Source organism: Dasypus novemcinctus, chromosome 7 (genome assembly GCF_030445035.2).
Source record: "Dasypus novemcinctus isolate mDasNov1 chromosome 7, mDasNov1.1.hap2, whole genome shotgun sequence".
NCBI lineage: Eukaryota > Metazoa > Chordata > Mammalia > Cingulata > Dasypodidae > Dasypus > Dasypus novemcinctus.
Window position 1 is genome coordinate 5,833,067 of NC_080679.1, and position 17,344 is coordinate 5,850,410.

Here is a 17,344-nt window from a genome sequence, read left to right on the forward strand (position 1 = left end):
GTCACAAGTTCCAGGGGACTACTATTCAGCCTAACACTATTACAAAGAAAAAAATCATCAACTGGCTATTATTAAAGCTTAACAAGTGAATCTCTGGGCTGTCCATGTGCCAGCTGGGCCCTGAGCCTCTGTGGAGTTGCAATACCTATTCTCCAGTTCGTTGGACTCATCCTGGACAGTGAACAAGGAGGTGGGGATGGACAACCACCACACCAAGGAACTGAGAGTCTACAACTGCAAGCAGGAGAGTCCCATCCGTCAGCCATGGGGGTCGATGTCCCCTCTCAATTAAGAGTGGAGTGGGTATCACCATCCCAGAGTCCTCAGGACTGGGGAATAGAATACAGACTAGAGTGGACTTACTGGTGGTATTCTACTATAGACTTATTGTGATTCTAACAATGGAAGAAATGGTATCATTGATGTGGAGACAGTGGCTACGGGAGTTGCTGAGGGCAGGGAGAGGAAAAAGGAGATGTGATATGGGGGAATTTTCAGGACTTGGATTTGTCCTGAATGATATTGCAGGGACAGATGCAGGACATTATATATCCTGCCATAACCCAGTGAATGGACTGGGGCAGAGTGTAAACTAGAATGTAAACTATAACCCATGCTGTAGAGTGCTCCAAAATGTGCCCATCAATTGGAGTGTACCACACTAATGAAAGAAGCTGTTGATGTGGGAAAAGTGGGGAGTGTGGAGAGTGGGGCATATAGGAATCACATATATATATAAATATATATTTTTTAGATTTTTTATTTATCCCCCCCCCAGTTGTCTGCTCTCTGTGTCCGTTTGCTGTGTGTTTTGTGTCTGCTGTGTCAAAAGCACCTGGTATCTGTGTCTTTTTGTTGCATCATCTTGTGTCAGCTCTCCGTGTGTGCGGCACCATTCCTGGTCAGGCTGCACTTTTTTCATGCTGGGCGGCTCTCCTTACGGGGTGCACTCCTTGCGCGTGGGACTCCCCTACGCGGGGGACACCCCTGTGTGGCACGGCACTCCTTGTGCACATCAGCACTGCACGTGGGCCAGCTCCACACGGGTCAGGAGGCCCTGGGTTTGAACCTCGGACCTCCCATGTGGTACTTGGACACCCTATTTGTTGTGCCAAATCTACTTCCATGCCCCTTTATATTTTTAACGTAACATTTTGTGTGATCTACGTATCTTTTAAAAGTAAATAAAAAATACATTAAAAAAAAAGCTTAACTAATAATTTCTGTTCTCTGAAAGACATGAGAGAATGAAAAGACATAGAGTGGGGAAAATATTTATTTATCCCCCCCCCAATCTGATTAAGATGTAACTAGAACATGTAAAGAAGTTCCAAAATACTAAGAAAAAAAAAAAAAAACTTAAGGGAATGGATGTAGCTCGAGCAGTTGAGCACCTGCTTTCCACACGGGAGGTCTGAGATGGACTACCAAAGTGATGGGAACAGTCCACATACTGACTGTGGCGGGGCGACCTAACTGTCCACGTCCTTCAACAGGCAGAGAGCCAAGTATCTAAGAAGGGTGGATTTACCACCTGTAACTATACCTCACCAAACATGAGTTTTGAAAAAGATAAAGCCTATGCCATGTGAAAGGCACTAAGCAATAGAACAGGAAACTGAAGGCGGGCTGCTCCATTCGAAATGTAAAAAATAACCTTTCAAACCGTATCACTCTGGATATTTCAGACACATTACATGCAACTTGACTGGGGGCTGTGATCAGTGTAAGGACTGTATATCAGACGACAGGAAGAGCCACGGATCCAGGAAGCACAGTGAGCCAAGAAGCATCAGGCTCCAGAGTTCTCAGGAGGAGGAAGGAAGCAGCAGAAACTTTTCCTGACAAAACAAGTTACACGATGCTGTTGTGGCAGATAACTGGCTGTCTTCAGAGCTTACATCACACTTCCATGACCATAAAAAGAGAATTAGGATTACTTGAAAGAAAAGGGAATACCAGGAAAGATTCTATTCCTTTTCAACTTTACTCCCTCATAATGGTCATCTCTATCCTAAAATGAAAAATCAGGCTAGAAAAAAGCAAGAATGAGAGTATAAATTATATGTGTCCGAAACTCTAATTTATTAACAGTAAACTATAGGTAAAGCTAACCTGATCTGGAAAGAGAGAAGATCCAAATTACCAATATCAGAAGTGAAAAAGTAGACAGGTACTACAGACATTGGTAGAAAATCAAAGAGAATATTCTGACAACTTTTCTATTAATAAATTCTACAACTTAGGTAAAATGGCCAAATTCTTTGACAGAAAATTCTTTTGGACCAGTTATGAAGACCGGTATTATTTTTTCTTTAAATATGTGTTAGAATTTACCAGTTTAGTTATGTGAACCTGGAGTTTTCCTTCTGGGAAAGTTGATGGTTATGAATTCAAATTCTTTACTAGATATAGGTCTCTACCTGTTATATTTATGTCAGCTTCGCTAATTTTTTAAGCAGTTTTATTGAGATATATTTACATACCATACAATCTACCCAAAGTGCATAATCAATGGCTTTTAGTATAATAACAATGTTGTGCATTCATCACTGCAAAGAATTTTGGAACAATTTCATTACTTCAAAAAGAAAAATTCCACATCCCTTAGTCAGTTACCTCTTAATCCCTCTATCTTTCCCAGCCCTATATAACCATTTTCTTTCAAGGAATGTCATTAAGAAAGAAGTAAAAATGTCTTTACAGATGAGATGATCATGGACATAGAAAATCCCAAGGAATCTACAAAAAAGCTACTAGAAATAAGTGAATTTAGCAAGGTCAAAGAACACATGATCAATATATTATAAACAATTATGTATGTATATACTAGTAACAAACAAATGAAAATTGAAATTTATAAACTATCATTAGCAATACATCAAACTAAGAAATATTTAAATATAGTATTTACAAAACATATACATTGAAAATTACAAAATACTGCTCAGAGGAATTAAAGATCTAAATAAATAGAGAGATTTACCATGTTCTGGACTGGAAGATTACGTCATGTCTTCCCCAATTGAGCTACAGATTCAACAGTCTCAATCAAAATCCCAGCAGCCTTGGTAAAAATTGATGGGATGATTTTAAATTGTACATGGAAACTGAAAGAACCTACAATAGCCAAAACAATTTTTCAAAAGAACAACATTTGACTACCTCCACTAACTATTTTCAAAACTAATTATAAAGCTGCAATTAAAACAGTACAGTACTGGCCTAAGAATAAACATAGAGATCAATGGAGCAGGACCAGATCCATAGAGTAAACTGATTTTTAACCAATTGTCAAGGTAATTCAATGAGGACAAGAAAGTCTTTTTAAGAAATGTTATTGGAACAAATGGATATCTATGTAGATTAAATAAACCTCAACTCCCGTCTCAGTCTATGTACAAAAATTAATTCAAGATGGATCATGGACTTCTAGAGAAAAACACAGGAAAATACATATGCAACTTTAGAGTTTAACAAAGATTTCTTGGAAAGGACATAAAACACACTAACCATCAAAGAAAAAAAATTGATGAACTGGACATCATTAAAATATTTCTCAACAATAACATTCTAAAAAGTTAGTAGAAAAGCTACAGAATGGGAAAAAAATATTCATAGCTCATGTATTGGACAATGGACATACATTCAGACCCTTCCTATGACTTGGAAATTCCGCTCTGCAGTGGAACTGTAGAAGAAAATATATCCATAAAGGCACATACAGGAATCCTCGTAGCAGTCTTATTCATAACAGCCAAAAATTAGAAACAAGTGTCCATCAGTACAAGGCTAGATAAATTGATATATCCATACAATGAATGAAAAATAGCTACTAATAAACATATACCACATGGATGACTCTTAAAAATTAAAGATACATAAGACTCCATTTATATGAAACTTAAGAACTGAGAATACTAATCTATAGTAACAGACTAGATTCAGAGAGGAGCTGCAGTTGGGGGGTGGGATGGGAATGGCTGCAAAGGGACTGAAGGGAATTTGGGGGACGTTGGAAATGTTAGGTATCTTCACTGAGGTAGTGGTTACACAGGTGTATAAATTTCCAAAACTCATCAAGCTTTGAACAGCTCAAATCAGCATATTTTATTGTTTGTAATTTTATACCTCAAGTGAAATTGATTTAGAAAGCAAAACCTGAAATTTTTAAAAAGTTGTAATTCAAGCCCATGTTTCCGTCAGCCTGAGACAAACATTACAAATACCAAAGTAGGGCAGGCTGAAAGGTCTTCAAGAATTTGGGCCAACTCACTGAACTGCTCCAGTTTTCAAAGTTCCACAAACTTCACAGAAGACTCCCTGGACTATTTATTTCAGCTAGTCTTCAGGTTTTTGTTTTCTTTTGCTTCACCTTTCTCTTGAGTTGAAGAGAAACTTTACTTTTTAAATTCAGTTCCTTTCTTTTCCTCTATCACCACATTACACTCCCATTTTCCTCTGAAGAGTACATTTTTTCCTAAGCATAGGGACCATTCCAAAAACAAACAAAATTATGAATATGTTGTCAAGTGTGCATAAGAACTACACTGCCTTTAGCAAAAGCCAGATAAAGAAAAGCCTTAAATTTAATAGCAGTTACAATTTCTCAACCTAACTCTCCTAACGTCTAGATCAGGGGTTCTTAATCAGGTCCAAGCAAAGATTTCCTTGAGCTTGAATTGAAAATACAAAAAAAACCATTATTCTCATGGGGACATGTTCGTGCGGGTGTGATATATTTATTAAATAATATACAGTCTAGTGTACATTTAGTAAGGGGTCCATGGAACAAAAAAGGTTAAGAACCCCTGCTCTAGACCATCTGTATTATCAAGTTTTCAGACCCAGTCCCAGGAATACTGGATGCGAATGAGCCAGTTTCCTTACCATTTGCTATATACATTGTTAGAGCTTTACTACTACTCCTAAGTCTGTAATTTTTTTCAATACTAAGAGTAGCACCTCTCCAAAAAAATTTTAAGAACCACTGATATTAGGCAAATTTTTAGGATTGGCAGATCTCTGCCATCCATTCCTTATTAACAAAGGGCAGAACCATCTACAAAGTAGGGCACACAGACATGTCCACCAAGCACACTGAGCACACAGCTCAACTGTGATGTGCATTTGTTACTGAAGAGAAGTACTAGAATATTAATATATTAAGTATTCTCAGGACCAAAACACGAGTTACCTTAAAAAGTTGAAACAGTGAATATCAAAACTGAACAAATAATTGTGCTCCCTTCTCAAGAACAAGAATTTAAACATGAAAGATGCTGTCATATACATAATCCAAGAATGACAACGTTCATGCAACTCAATAAAAAAATAACAGTACAACTTAACTTCACATGAGACCTGCCATAAGCTCTATCACGTAAGACAGTGATGAGTCTGGAAAAATCTACAGAGGACTTTGTGTGACAAAGAGCAACCACAAAGCTGGTTCCTGGGCAACAGGGCAGAGCAGCAGGCCACTAACACTGAAGGTGCCCTGCAGAGACAGAGGGGAACACCTGTGCCACGGCCTGCTTGGTAAACAGAGACCCACCCTTGGTCACTACAGGAGCTCCCGAAAGCCCCTCGATTACTGAACTGTAGATGATACTCATAACGCTGGCTGAGAGGGTCCAGGGGGGCATGGATGTGTGCTCAGTCCCCGCATTAAAAACATGCAATGTGCTTTAGGAAGGCGGTAAAAGGACAGTTACAGACGTCACTGTTTCCAAGTTTCACACCATTAGTGTATCTGATGCCAGGCATGTGGAATGCCCACTACTCTGGACAGTCCAGTACAAACCATCTCCTAGTGCTCTCCCCACCTTAGAGGAAACGGCCCCAGACTCCGAATTTCTCTCTTTTGTCTCAGAGTGGTTTGCAGAGCCACCACACAGATTTTAAAAATGAAGTTTAAGCTTTCAAGCACAATGTGAGATGTAGATTCCTGATTACTATTAATAAAATACCGTCTACAGAAAACCCAATCTCCCCATGGCTACTAGTAGGCTCATTATCACTTACAGAAATTCTGCATTTTCTTTACTTTTTAATTAGCTAGTGACTCATTATTCTTAGTTTCTCTTCTCCCTTCCCATTCCCAGATAAAGTTAACACCTTAGCTCTCCTCCACAAAACGCCTTTCTCCTCTTGACTGGCTGGGTAGAGGCTGCCACCCACTCCCAGACACAGGCATGGGGGAGGGAAGGGGACTGCTCAGAACATTGGAATCTGCAACTCTTGGAGCTGCACTTAACTAAAACCACTCAAGTCTTGCCTCTTCCTGCTCCAGTTTGACCAAGGAGAAGTATGTTACCATTCTTGGGTGCACGTGGAGATTAGAATCCAAAATTTACTTAGTTGTCCCCTGAAAACTGAAATCCAATATAAAATGTTGGTTTACGACAAACTAGGAGGCCCTGGCACGAAACACCAACACTTATCAGTCCTCACAAGAGCAGCTGGAAACCTTCTGCCTGCTTCCGCGTGCCAGACTCTGAGCTTAAGCCCTTCACACATCTTTCATCTTCATGAGCCTCCGAGGAGACAGGTCCTGTGTGATCCCACTCCAGAGATGGCTGAGCTGTGGCTGAGGGAGGTTCAGCAGTTTCACAGAGGCCATACCACTGCCTCGGGGCCAAGTAAGCATCAGAAACCAGGGACGATGTCCAACGCACGCCGCTCGCCATGTAAAATGTGCGCCTGGTTCCTGGGGTGCGCACCGAAGAACTAGGGTTAACATCTCCATGCTTTATTTGACTATGTGGTGTCCCATATGGATGGTCACTAGCATTATAACTTTTAAATAAAAGTTTAGAGTGGACAAGTCAAGCCAAAGGTTACGGATGTGGGCAGTCTTTAAGAGGCACTGTTTAGAAGGATGCTAACACTGAAGTGTGAAAGTATTACCTGGGGTTACCGTTAGCTGAAAGCAATGAAGCTTGTTTGGATCAGGAAAATGCACTTTACATGTACCTGCAAAAGAAACAGCCTGTCAGGGAGGTCTGATAACTAGCAACAGTCCATTATGTTGAGACTAACTCTGAAACACGTGCAAACTTTAACGATGCGGATGAGTGATATGGTTTATGGACTAAGTAGAAAGAGCTCCTCTTATGTGTTTGATAGTAATTGTGCCAATATGCTAAAACTGCAACCAGTGATTTTTGCTATGTGTTTTCCTCTTTATGTCCTTTTACTGGTTAATTCTAAATTGAGGTGTATTCCTTCAGCCTTTAAATGGTCATTAAACAGGCCTTCCCATTAATTTTAAGAGCTACCCTACTTTATTCTGAAAAGAAGAAACTGTCTACCCCATCAAGGTTAATATACGTAGGCCAAGAATAAATAAACAGAGGGCAAAAAAAACAGGAAAGAACTCAGGTCAAACTTCGAGTCTGCTCACCTGGCACATAACCATCCATACCTACCAAAGGAAGTGGAATTACAAAGAAGAGTGCCATATTAAGAAGGAGCTCACTTGGTAAAAATGGTAAACACGGGGAAAATGTTCACCAAGACATTGGGAAGTTTGCCATACTCCACATCTGCCTCCCTCAAATAAATGATACCCCAAAACCGTAAATATCCAAGGAAGGCGTGCCTGCAGAAATTGTATTCGGCTACAAACTCAGAAAATACTGTGCTAAATTACTTAGGTCACTATAGACATTATTTCTTGTAAGTCCCACCGAAAATATTTGCTCAGTTTCTCAATGATAAGATTTTTTATCAAAAATAAGATGATTCAAATTTAGACTTGGGAATGGCCTTAGAGCCCATCTAGCCCAGCATCCTCAACTGAGATGACAGGAAGGTCCAGAAGCTCTGGCAAGCAGCCCGGGGCTGCGTGATGATCAGCAGAAGCAAGTTTAGTTCCCAAATTAGTGACTAGTTCATGACTCTTTCCCCTAAGCAATGATGCCTCATTTCCTTTCATTACTTCATAAACATTTTAGCTAAGGGAGACCGAGATATGTTAATGGAAGCAGCAGAGAGTTGTTAGCAGGGTTTTTGTTTTTATGACTCTTTCAGAAAAACATAACAGAAGTGAAGGATATATCAGTCTAGAAGAACAAGACAGGGTCCTAGAGATTATGTGGTCAAATTCCTTATTTTAAAAAGAAAGAGGGGAGTGGGTGTAGCTCAGTGGTTGAGCATCTGCTTCTTATGTACAAGGTCCCAGGTTCAATCCCTGGTACTTCCTAAAAAAAAAAAAAAAAAATTTTTAAAAGAAACAGGGGCCAATGGGTTCAAGACTTTCCCCTAACCCCGTATTTGGAACTGTGTATGGAATACTTAATAACTTACAATATTCCTCATCTTGACTTGAAAAGATAAATTCCATCTTTTCTAGAGAACGTATATATCAAAACATATGACTACAAGTTTGGAAAAGTGTCAATGATTTAGTTGATGTTGGTAACATCCTTTGTTCTCTTTTTAGGAGGTTCCTGGGATTGAACCCACAACCTCATACATGAGAAGCGGGTGCTCAACCACTGAGCTCCACCTGCTCCCTCCTCTTGTCTTTAATACACAACACTCTCCTTTTATTTAAAGGTTCCGGTGAGAAACCGACTCCTGGAAACACATCGGCCCACCAGAAAACTACTCAAGAGTAAAGGAATTACCACGGTGGATTATGTAACAATAAAACTACTTAAAGTTATCAAAATTTAAAGTTCAAAAAAAAAAAGGTCAAGTTCTAAAGAAAGGTTAAAAGTCAGCTTCTGTTTTAGTTCAATGCAGAGGCTTTATTAAAACTCCAGAATTAAGCCTGTTCTCTACATGGGTTACCTAAGAATCTACAGCTATTTTGATCGATCTGAACCATTATTCAGTTTTTGCAAACAGAGAAATTTCTATAAACGTGCACATACAGAGCTCCAAATTAGCTCTGAATAATTACAGAGCAGCACGGCTTTATGTCAAGTTACAATCTAATTTATTTGCATTTGCTCGTCTCTGTAAATATTTTAGGAGAACTGTTAGTGCAAAGTAAGGAATCTGATTTCCGAAGAGAGATCTGGCCTTTGTCCTGACTCCTGGGAGAGACCTCTTCCTGCCTGAGATGTCCTGCGAAGGAGTACCTTTTGCTATTCACAGTGGGCCCAAGACCATATTGGTAGCTCTTTTTTTTTGAGGTTCCGGGGGCAGAGATTGAACCTGGGACACCTCGTATGTGGGAAGTCGGTGTTCAAGCACTAGAGCCACATCTGCTCCAACACGTGGCAGCTTTTATGCCAGCGAGATGGCAGGAGGTGCCAACTACACCCGAAGAGCCAACATGTGACGAGGGGATAGGAAAGCTGGACCACCTGCAGGGGCGAGGAGGAGGGGGCTGGAGATAAGAGTTCAACCAGGTGGGCATGAATCCCACCAGCCAAACCCAGTCAGGAAACTCCTTGTAAACTGAAACGCTGGGAGTGTGGGGAGCATCCCTGCCTGGGGGTGACACGTCCTGGCTCCACATGGAGGGCAGGGAAGCTTGTGCCTGAGACCCTCCCAGCCTTCACCCTATGCCTGGGTGTCTCTTCTTTGGGCCTCTCCTATTTCTATTCTTTTACTGTAATAAACTATAATCCTAAGTATAGCGCTTTGTCTGTTCTGTGAATTCTAGCAAATGACTGAATCCAAGGGGGTGATGGGAACCCCTAAATTTGCAGCCAGTTTGCCATCAGTGTATGTGGCCCTGGCCCCTGATCTTGTGACTGTGCCTGAAGCCCTGCCTTGAACCTGCGAGGTCTGGCCTAACTCCAGGAAGAGCCAGAAATGAATGGAAATGAGTCACTGCAGCCTCTGCAGGTGACGTCAGAAGTGCCCAAAGCCACTGAAAATTTATTCTTTGGTGGCTCCTTGTTTCTTCAGAATAACGAGTTGCCCACTTTTGATAAGTATAGCTTGCTTATATAAAATGATTCAGACTTTTTCCCATACTTTGAACAGGGGAGCACATGGAAAAATTTTGAGGTCAAGCAACCCAGTAGCTTTCAAGACATTTTTGACTGAGAACTACCAAAGAAACACATTTTATATTACAACTCCTTATACCCATACATAAATAATATGTATTAAAAATAACTTCAAGAAACAATGTGTACTTTCTCTTACTATACTAAATGTACGTTGATATTTTCTATATGACTATCTTTTAAATCGCTGGGTCCTACTTACAAAACTGATTTCACAACCAGTTGAAAGATCTTTCTAACTTCAGACAGAGGCTGGAATGGGAACTCTCATCTACATCAAAATCTAAATTCTCTGTGGAATTCACCCAAACCAGGGGGCCCACTTACAGAATTTGTCGAACATTGACAAATAGCCTCAGAACTACTTTTAAACTATTATGATAAAAAGTTAGAATTTTAAAAATACTGAAATAGTAAATGCTTTCAGATCCTGATGTTCTTAAGACCCAAAAAGTGTTGATGGGGGGAAGGTTAATGATAGAAAAAGGTAAAATAAAATTTCACGTATTACTCAAGTTAATTGCCCAAGACACGAGCTTTTCTGAGCCCACCATGCTCCGGTGAGGGCTGTCCTGGGTTCCATGCCGGGGCAGGAAAGATGGAGCAAAGTGAGGAAACCTGTCAGCTAAGACACAGCACAGCCCTCTGACCTCAGGCACAACGGTACATGACAAATACGCAGCTTCCTGCCCCTCGCGATGGCAGCATCGCTAACAAAGACAGGACTGCCCACTGCTGACGTGTACACCTTTCCCCTCCAACAAGGACACGGGACAGAACGCAGTGTGGAAGGCACCAGCAGAAATCTCTCCGGCCACACCAGGGAGGCAGAAAGCATGAAGCGGTGGCACCTCATTCTCAGTGAGCCCTCTAAGAAATTCTGCTGCCTTTTTCCACAAAATTAAAATTCATTCCAAACATCAATGACAAGCAGGCTATGCAAGGTTATTAAAACATAAAACAAGCTTTCTCCATCCAATTATTTTACAGTACTTAATGTTTGACTGGGGATGCTATACTTACAAGGTAAATTAGCTTCAAGTTCTGCAACCTCTGTAGAAACAAAGAGATTAGTGTTAATAAGGGTCAATTACTACACATAAAAACATCAGTTCTCAATTGGCAATTTCCTCCAGAACACTGAGAACACAAATTAGGCTTCCTGAAACCTACCCCTGGCCTCAAGTTTAACTTTAAAGCCTTCTCATTGCATCTAAACACAGTGTCAACCAGTGCAGTCACTGTTCTTAAAATTCACTTTCACATAAAAGAAAATCACTTCAAATTAACATAGACATTACCTCTAGGTAAAAAGTCACAACCTGATGCATACCTGACACCTGGGGTCCACCCCAACTTTAAAGCCTTCTCATTGCATCTAAACACAGTGTCAACCAGTGCAGTCACTGTTCTTAAAATTCACTTTCACATAAAAGAAAATCACTTCAAATTAACATAGACATTACCTCTAGGTAAAAAGTCACAACCTGATGCATACCTGACACCTGGGGTCCACCCCGTCTCCTGGACCAGGCAGTCTCGACACGGCTTCCTGCCCGCTGCTTCCCAAGACCGGCATGCCCGGCTTGGGCTCACTCTCGAACACCCCGTCTCCCGCTGCAGCCACACCCTCACCCAGTGTGTCAGGGGACAACGTTCACTGGCCCAGCGGAGACCGCCTCCTGACAGCCACCCTGCCAGGACAGAGCCCTGACCCCAATGCTGCTGTGGCACCAAGGGGTGGTGGGGAGGGGCCACGTGCAGAAATGGCTGGGCAGGCAGGCGGTCGGGGCCTCCAGCCATGGGCGCTGAGGACAGAGAAATTTCCTGAACTGGGCTTTAAAGAATAAGCAGAATTTAGTCTTGAAGAGGTGGTAAAAAAGGGTCTTTTAAGTAGATAAATTGGCAATGTGCAAAAGCGTAGACCCAGAGGCATCCAATGTGGCCAGAGCAAAAGGCAAAGACCCAGAGGCATCCAGTGTGGTCAGAGCAAAAGGCAAAACAGCAGAACTGTGGGAGATAAGGCTGCCAGGACAGGGGCAGGGCCAGGGGCATGAGGTGTAGAATTCTTATCTGCATTCTGTGGGCAAAAGGGAGCCATGGGAGATTTGTGACTAGCTTCTAAGCTCTGCCTCAAGAGGACGACTCCAGAAAGGGCGAAGCTGGAGGCCACATCTCTGAGACGGCTACTGTGGCAGCACCGGCAGGCAACAAGGAACGTCAGAGCGAGGAGAAAGGCTGCCGAGAGCAAACAGGTAGACTTGGAGGGATCCGGCCACCGTGTGGGGGGTGGGCAGAGGGCAGGGAAAGATGACACTGAGCGGTGCCGGGCTTGGCTTGGAGGGAGATGGGGGTACTGGGGGAACGGCCCAGCAAGTAGCTGGGCAAGCTGCTGAGGCCTGGGCCAGCTACCAGGGCCGGGCACCGAGCCCTGAGGAGTGATGGCACCCACACCGTCACCCAACCAAGGGGAGAGGGGAGAGAAAGCAACCTAGGCAGGAAGCAGAGGAAAAGGAGAGGGACTGACAGATGACAACCAGGTGGGAGAGGAGGAGGGACAGGTGAAGGTTCAGTCGGAGCACACGGGGGCTCCAGGAGGAGCCTAGGAAAGGCCATGGGTACACACAGGCCCTCTGACCACACTCAAGCAGGAAAGCCTGTGGAGAGAATGGAAGCCAGCTTACAGAAACCGTCAGGAGCAGGCAGGTGGTCGGAGCACAGGTACAGCAGGTGCAGCCCCGTCCAGAAGCCGGGAAGGGCAGGAGAGTGGAGCTGGAGGGCAGGAGGCCTGCGGAGCTGGAGGCCAAGGGTTTAGGAAGCGCACGGGCCCCTTCAACTTGTCAGCTCCAGGGTCCAGGCACTGGGAAGGGGGCCCCAGAATGGGTGGCGGGGAAGGAAAGACGCCAGTCGGCGCAGGGAGAGAGGAGTACATCTCCTCCAGGGGAGCTGGGTGGGGGGACGAGAGTCACAGGTCCTCGTCCTCCTATGCGACTGGAGGAGCAGGACCGGAGACTAAGTACAGGCCTGGGCCCGCCTCCTTGGAGGTCCTGAGTTGTGGAACATGAGCACATCCGCACTTCACAAAACCAGCAGGACCCTGTGCAGGGTCACACACCGACCGCACTGATCCTCAGTCCTGACTTCCTCAGTGTGGCTGCTGGGGCGAAGGGAGCCGCTCTGGCCCTGCCTGAGCGCGGGCGAGTCTCAAGAAAAGGCGGCCGGCCGAGCCTTGGCAGCCTGTGGGGTCCTCTGCCCAGGGCCAAGGCCCTGCCCCGCCCCAAGCTCGCAGGGCCTTCCGACCACAGTGAAAAGCACATTTTTTCAAATCATTCACACCCATCATTAAAAAAAAAGTTATCCGTGTATTATATAGTATAACAATCACACTGTTTTTCAAACAGACTGTTATACTATCATCTATATTTCTGCTTATCAGAATGTAAAAGGAACTGTCCAGGGCCCTTCTGCTGAGACTGAAATTGCTGCCGGACCCTGGCTTTCTCTGGCTTTGCTTAGTGGTAGGGGCCCAGCACCACCCTAAGTGGTGGCACATTCCACCTGCAATTGTCCAGCTTTACAAAACAAAAACCTGTGCCGAGTGGCTGTGGACTAAGGAGGGACCACGTGATGGAAGGGAAACATTTGAGAAGACAGTGTAGTGGCTGTGGACACAAGAGGTAAGACCCGGGACAGGAGGAGGGCAAGGCCACCGACCAGTGCAAAGGGCTACAGTATGGGAGAGGTGGGAGTCGCTGGGCAAATCATGGTGGACACACACCAGAGTGGGCCCTTCACCCTTGCGGATGGGGATGTGGGGGGCAAGGAGGCGCAGGGGGCTGGTGGTGGCAGTGGCTCAATCTTGGATGTACATTACGGCCTCGAGGAGAGTCTGGGTTGTTCTTTTGAACAGGTTTGTAAAGGTACAATTTACATACCATAAAACAGACCCATTTTAGTGTCCAATTCAAAAGTTTTTTAATAAGTTTTGTACCATGTACCCACCACCACCATCCAGTACCTGGTGAGTTTTTTAAAATCCCGATGAGCCAGTCCTATCCCAGATCAATTACATGGAACATTGTAGGTGGGCCAAGAATTCTCTTATCTGCCCAGGTACTGTATACTGCTGCAGACCATTTTTGCCATGCTAATATCTACACACAGCTTTTCCCATAAATGAATTTAATAGAAAGTTCTACTTTCTTCAATGCAAAATAACTCCACACACAGTTTAGAACCTAAAGCCCAAAAATGAGTGTTAACCTTGCACTTCAGTGTTCAGTGGGACTCAGGACAGGCAGCCCAGGGGAATGAGGGCCCTCAGCTCCAGCCCCTTATAAGAGCCCCTACCACAGGCCAAGGCTCCCGCAGGCACCGGGCACAATCCTGGGGCACAGGATGTCAATGAAGACCCCTGAGATTTAGGTCAGCCCAGGGCAAACTGCTCCTCTCGGGCAGGTAGAGAAACGACAAGTCCTTCTCCTAAACTCCCAATGACGCGAGCAATAATCCATCAACATCAAGGGTTATCAACTTTGGAATCGGGAACGAGAATTCCAGAACCAAAGAAAGAAGCAAATGGCTCTGCACGCTTGGCAAATCTCTTCTCCCCAAAACCTGCCCGCCCCCAAGGGTACTTCCTCACCTCTAGGTAACAAGGAATGGGGTATTTTTAAACTGCTAACGTCTCTGCCACCCACGGACAGCATTTCTGCCAGGCACCTGGTACCTTGCACAATCCTGTGGCTGCACAGCTTCCTTCTGAGAAACTGGGCTTTTCCTTTTTAACTCAAGCCCCAACCACGGCGCCCGCTTGAAGAAAGACTGCCCAGAAACCCCGGGTTACCAAACCCACTGGTTACCGCAAGGCCTAGCCTGCCCCGAGGTGTGCCCTCACCCCTTTCTGCTGCAGCCACTCACGGTGCCTGCTCACAGCCCACAGCTCCTGCGCCCATCCCCCCACTTGCTACCAGGCTGTGGCTCCGGGGGGTGGTGGTGATGGGGGCCTGGGTGAGAGCAGCCTCCCTCCCCGCGGCATTCCAAAGACCACGCAGAGGTGAGGAAGGCTCTCTCCAGGAGCCAGCTCCACTCCTCGGGCAGCTAAGCCCAAGCAGAGCAGAGAGCAGTGACTCCTTCGCCTGAGCCACGCCTGAGACTGCTTGCCTGCCTGGAACGCTCCACCTGCTCCACCGCGGTCCTCCAGTGCCCCCTTCCGCACTCCCAGCACCCCTCCCGGTGCCCCTGCCCGGGGCGGGGGGGGAACCCTGAACCACAGGAAGGAGCCGCTCCACAGAGCTCAGGCAGGAGTCCAAGAGCACCACGGGGCCTGGGCCCCACCTCACCTCCTGGTCTATGAGCTTCCTTTCCAGAGCGCAGGCCTCAGAGCACTCACACCCTGGGGGTGCAAGTCTGAACCCCTGGACACCAGGCAGCATCTGGAGGCAGAGCCTGGCTTTGCCAGGAGGGAGCCCTGCTCCCGCGGGAGCACACGCCGGCGTCCGGAGCCCCCGCTGCTGCCTTCCGCTGGACACCCCCCGCCCTGCCGGCCACTCAGAACACCTGGGGGTGCTGTCGGGTTGCCCTGCCCACTGCCCTGCAAACCCAGACATCAGGCTAAGCCAAGGCCTGCGCCCTGCCCCAAGCTCTGCACGGCACGAGCAGGAGGAAGCAGGTCTGGAGAACAAATGGCTCTCTTTCTGCCCACTTTTCAGGACCTGTCTGGAGCAGGCCACTGTGGTGCACCAGCTGTAGGAGGGCAAGGGGCCCCCACGCAAGCAGGTGCAGGGTCCCCTCACGGAGCTCGTCCCAGCGTCCCCACACACTGCCAAGGCCCGGCGGGCACCCGGCAGGCCAGGCCAGTTCCAGGAGCCCAAAGCCAACTGTACCCTGTTTCCTCAGAGGCCCTGGGGTGTGAAAAGACACTCAGACCCCCACCCACACTGCCCAGAGAGCCCCCCACCAGAACGCACCACCAGAAGCAGAGAGCGCCAAGAGAGCACGCCAAGGAGTGAAGCACACTGGGAGCGGGCGCTGTGATGGCAGAGGCTGCCCACGGCCCTGTCCCCCAGGTCTGTACACATTGGCGGTAGACGAACAGAGGCAAAAGGTTCCTGGCAGCCTGCCCAGAGCCCCCTGAGGTCTTTGGGGGTCAGACACAAGGCTGGGAAGGAGCATACACTAGAATGTTTCTTGAGTAAACTGGCGAAACAGCAAGAGGGAAACAGACATGCGTTCAGCTAACCATCCTATGAGAAGTAACCAATTTCTGACAGGCAAGGAAGTAACTCTGCAGAGAGCTATGGGAGGGTGGGTGGGTTGGGGAGCACCACCAGGTTCAGGGCCGCACCCATCCCCTGGGAACACAGCGCCACCTGCCCTGTGGCTGAAAACAGAGACACCTGAACCACTGGGCCTGGCCAGCACCAGGACTCTCTCCCCAAGGCCCCCAGCTGCTCAGTATAAGGCAGCCAGTACCCCTTGGCCCTAGGCCAGAAGCCCTCAGTCTGTCCTATACTGCCATGTCCCTGTGCTGGGGTCTGGGGGCTGCTTCCTGCCTCCTGTCGCTGTCAGAACTGGACCCACCACTCCAGGAACGAGAACGGGCACCTGGGCTGAGTGGCCTACTAGGCCACCCCACTTGGGGACAACCGGCCCTGCCGCCATCTGTGCCAGGCCAGATCCCAAACCACAGAGGTCAGGCAGGGCAATGGGCCCATTAAAACACTTATTTCTGCCTGCTGGCCTCTGCACTCTCCTGCCGGGCCGCCTGTCTCATGGCTGGGGGTCACTGGAACATAGTGCCCAAGGGTGGTGTTCCTGTGGCCAGGAGGGCTGCGGAGACCTTTGCCCAAGGTCACAGCCCTCCCAGGATAGCCCCCACCCCGTAGCTCACGGATGCAGGAGTAAAACAGCCCAGCCACCTCACCTGATTGGGGACCCGAGGGGGGCCTATGGCTGCCCTTCAGTCACAGCTCCACCCCCCCCCACCCCCGGTCTCTCCCACTCTCGCCAAGGATCCCAGGGTGTTTCTTAACAACTGTCCTGCATGCCAAACTCCCCACTCCCAGGAAGCCCAGGCTTTGACAGTAAGTCCCAAAGGCACACTCACAAAATCTTCTACTAGGTTTTGATCATCACGAACAACATCCTCACCTGAGCCAAAGCCACAGCCCAGGATGGCAATTCTGATGGAACCAGCCTTGCTGACCTCCAAACGACCCACTTTTCCTCAAATCGCTCAAAGGGAGATCTTGTCCAGAAGGGACTGCAGTCCTAGGAGCACAGGGACACCCTGTGCTGTCTTCCTGCTAGCACTCCCTACCGGCCCCGTTCCTGAACATCCCACCCAGGGGACTCTCTTGCCTGCG

The 17,344-nt window shown here is 46.6% G+C and overlaps 1 protein-coding gene across 3 annotated transcripts in view; it reads right to left on the reverse strand.

Moving 5' to 3' along the window:
* The window catches only part of UBE2F (ubiquitin conjugating enzyme E2 F (putative)), a 46,861-nt gene that overhangs the window by 23,264 nt on the left and 6,253 nt on the right, over nucleotides 1-17,344 (reverse strand). The window contains exons 3-4 of one of the 3 annotated variants that reach the window (XM_004475821.4): nucleotides 11,001-11,030; nucleotides 6,913-6,978 (exon numbers count right to left, since the gene is read on the reverse strand). The exons of 1 other annotated variant lie outside the window; for it this stretch is intronic. In XM_004475821.4, coding sequence (XP_004475878.1) covers nucleotides 6,913-6,978; nucleotides 11,001-11,030 — 96 coding nt within the window. The remainder of the gene's footprint in view (nucleotides 1-6,912; nucleotides 6,979-11,000; nucleotides 11,031-17,344) is intronic. One more of the 3 variants, XM_004475822.5, reaches the window with a different exon arrangement.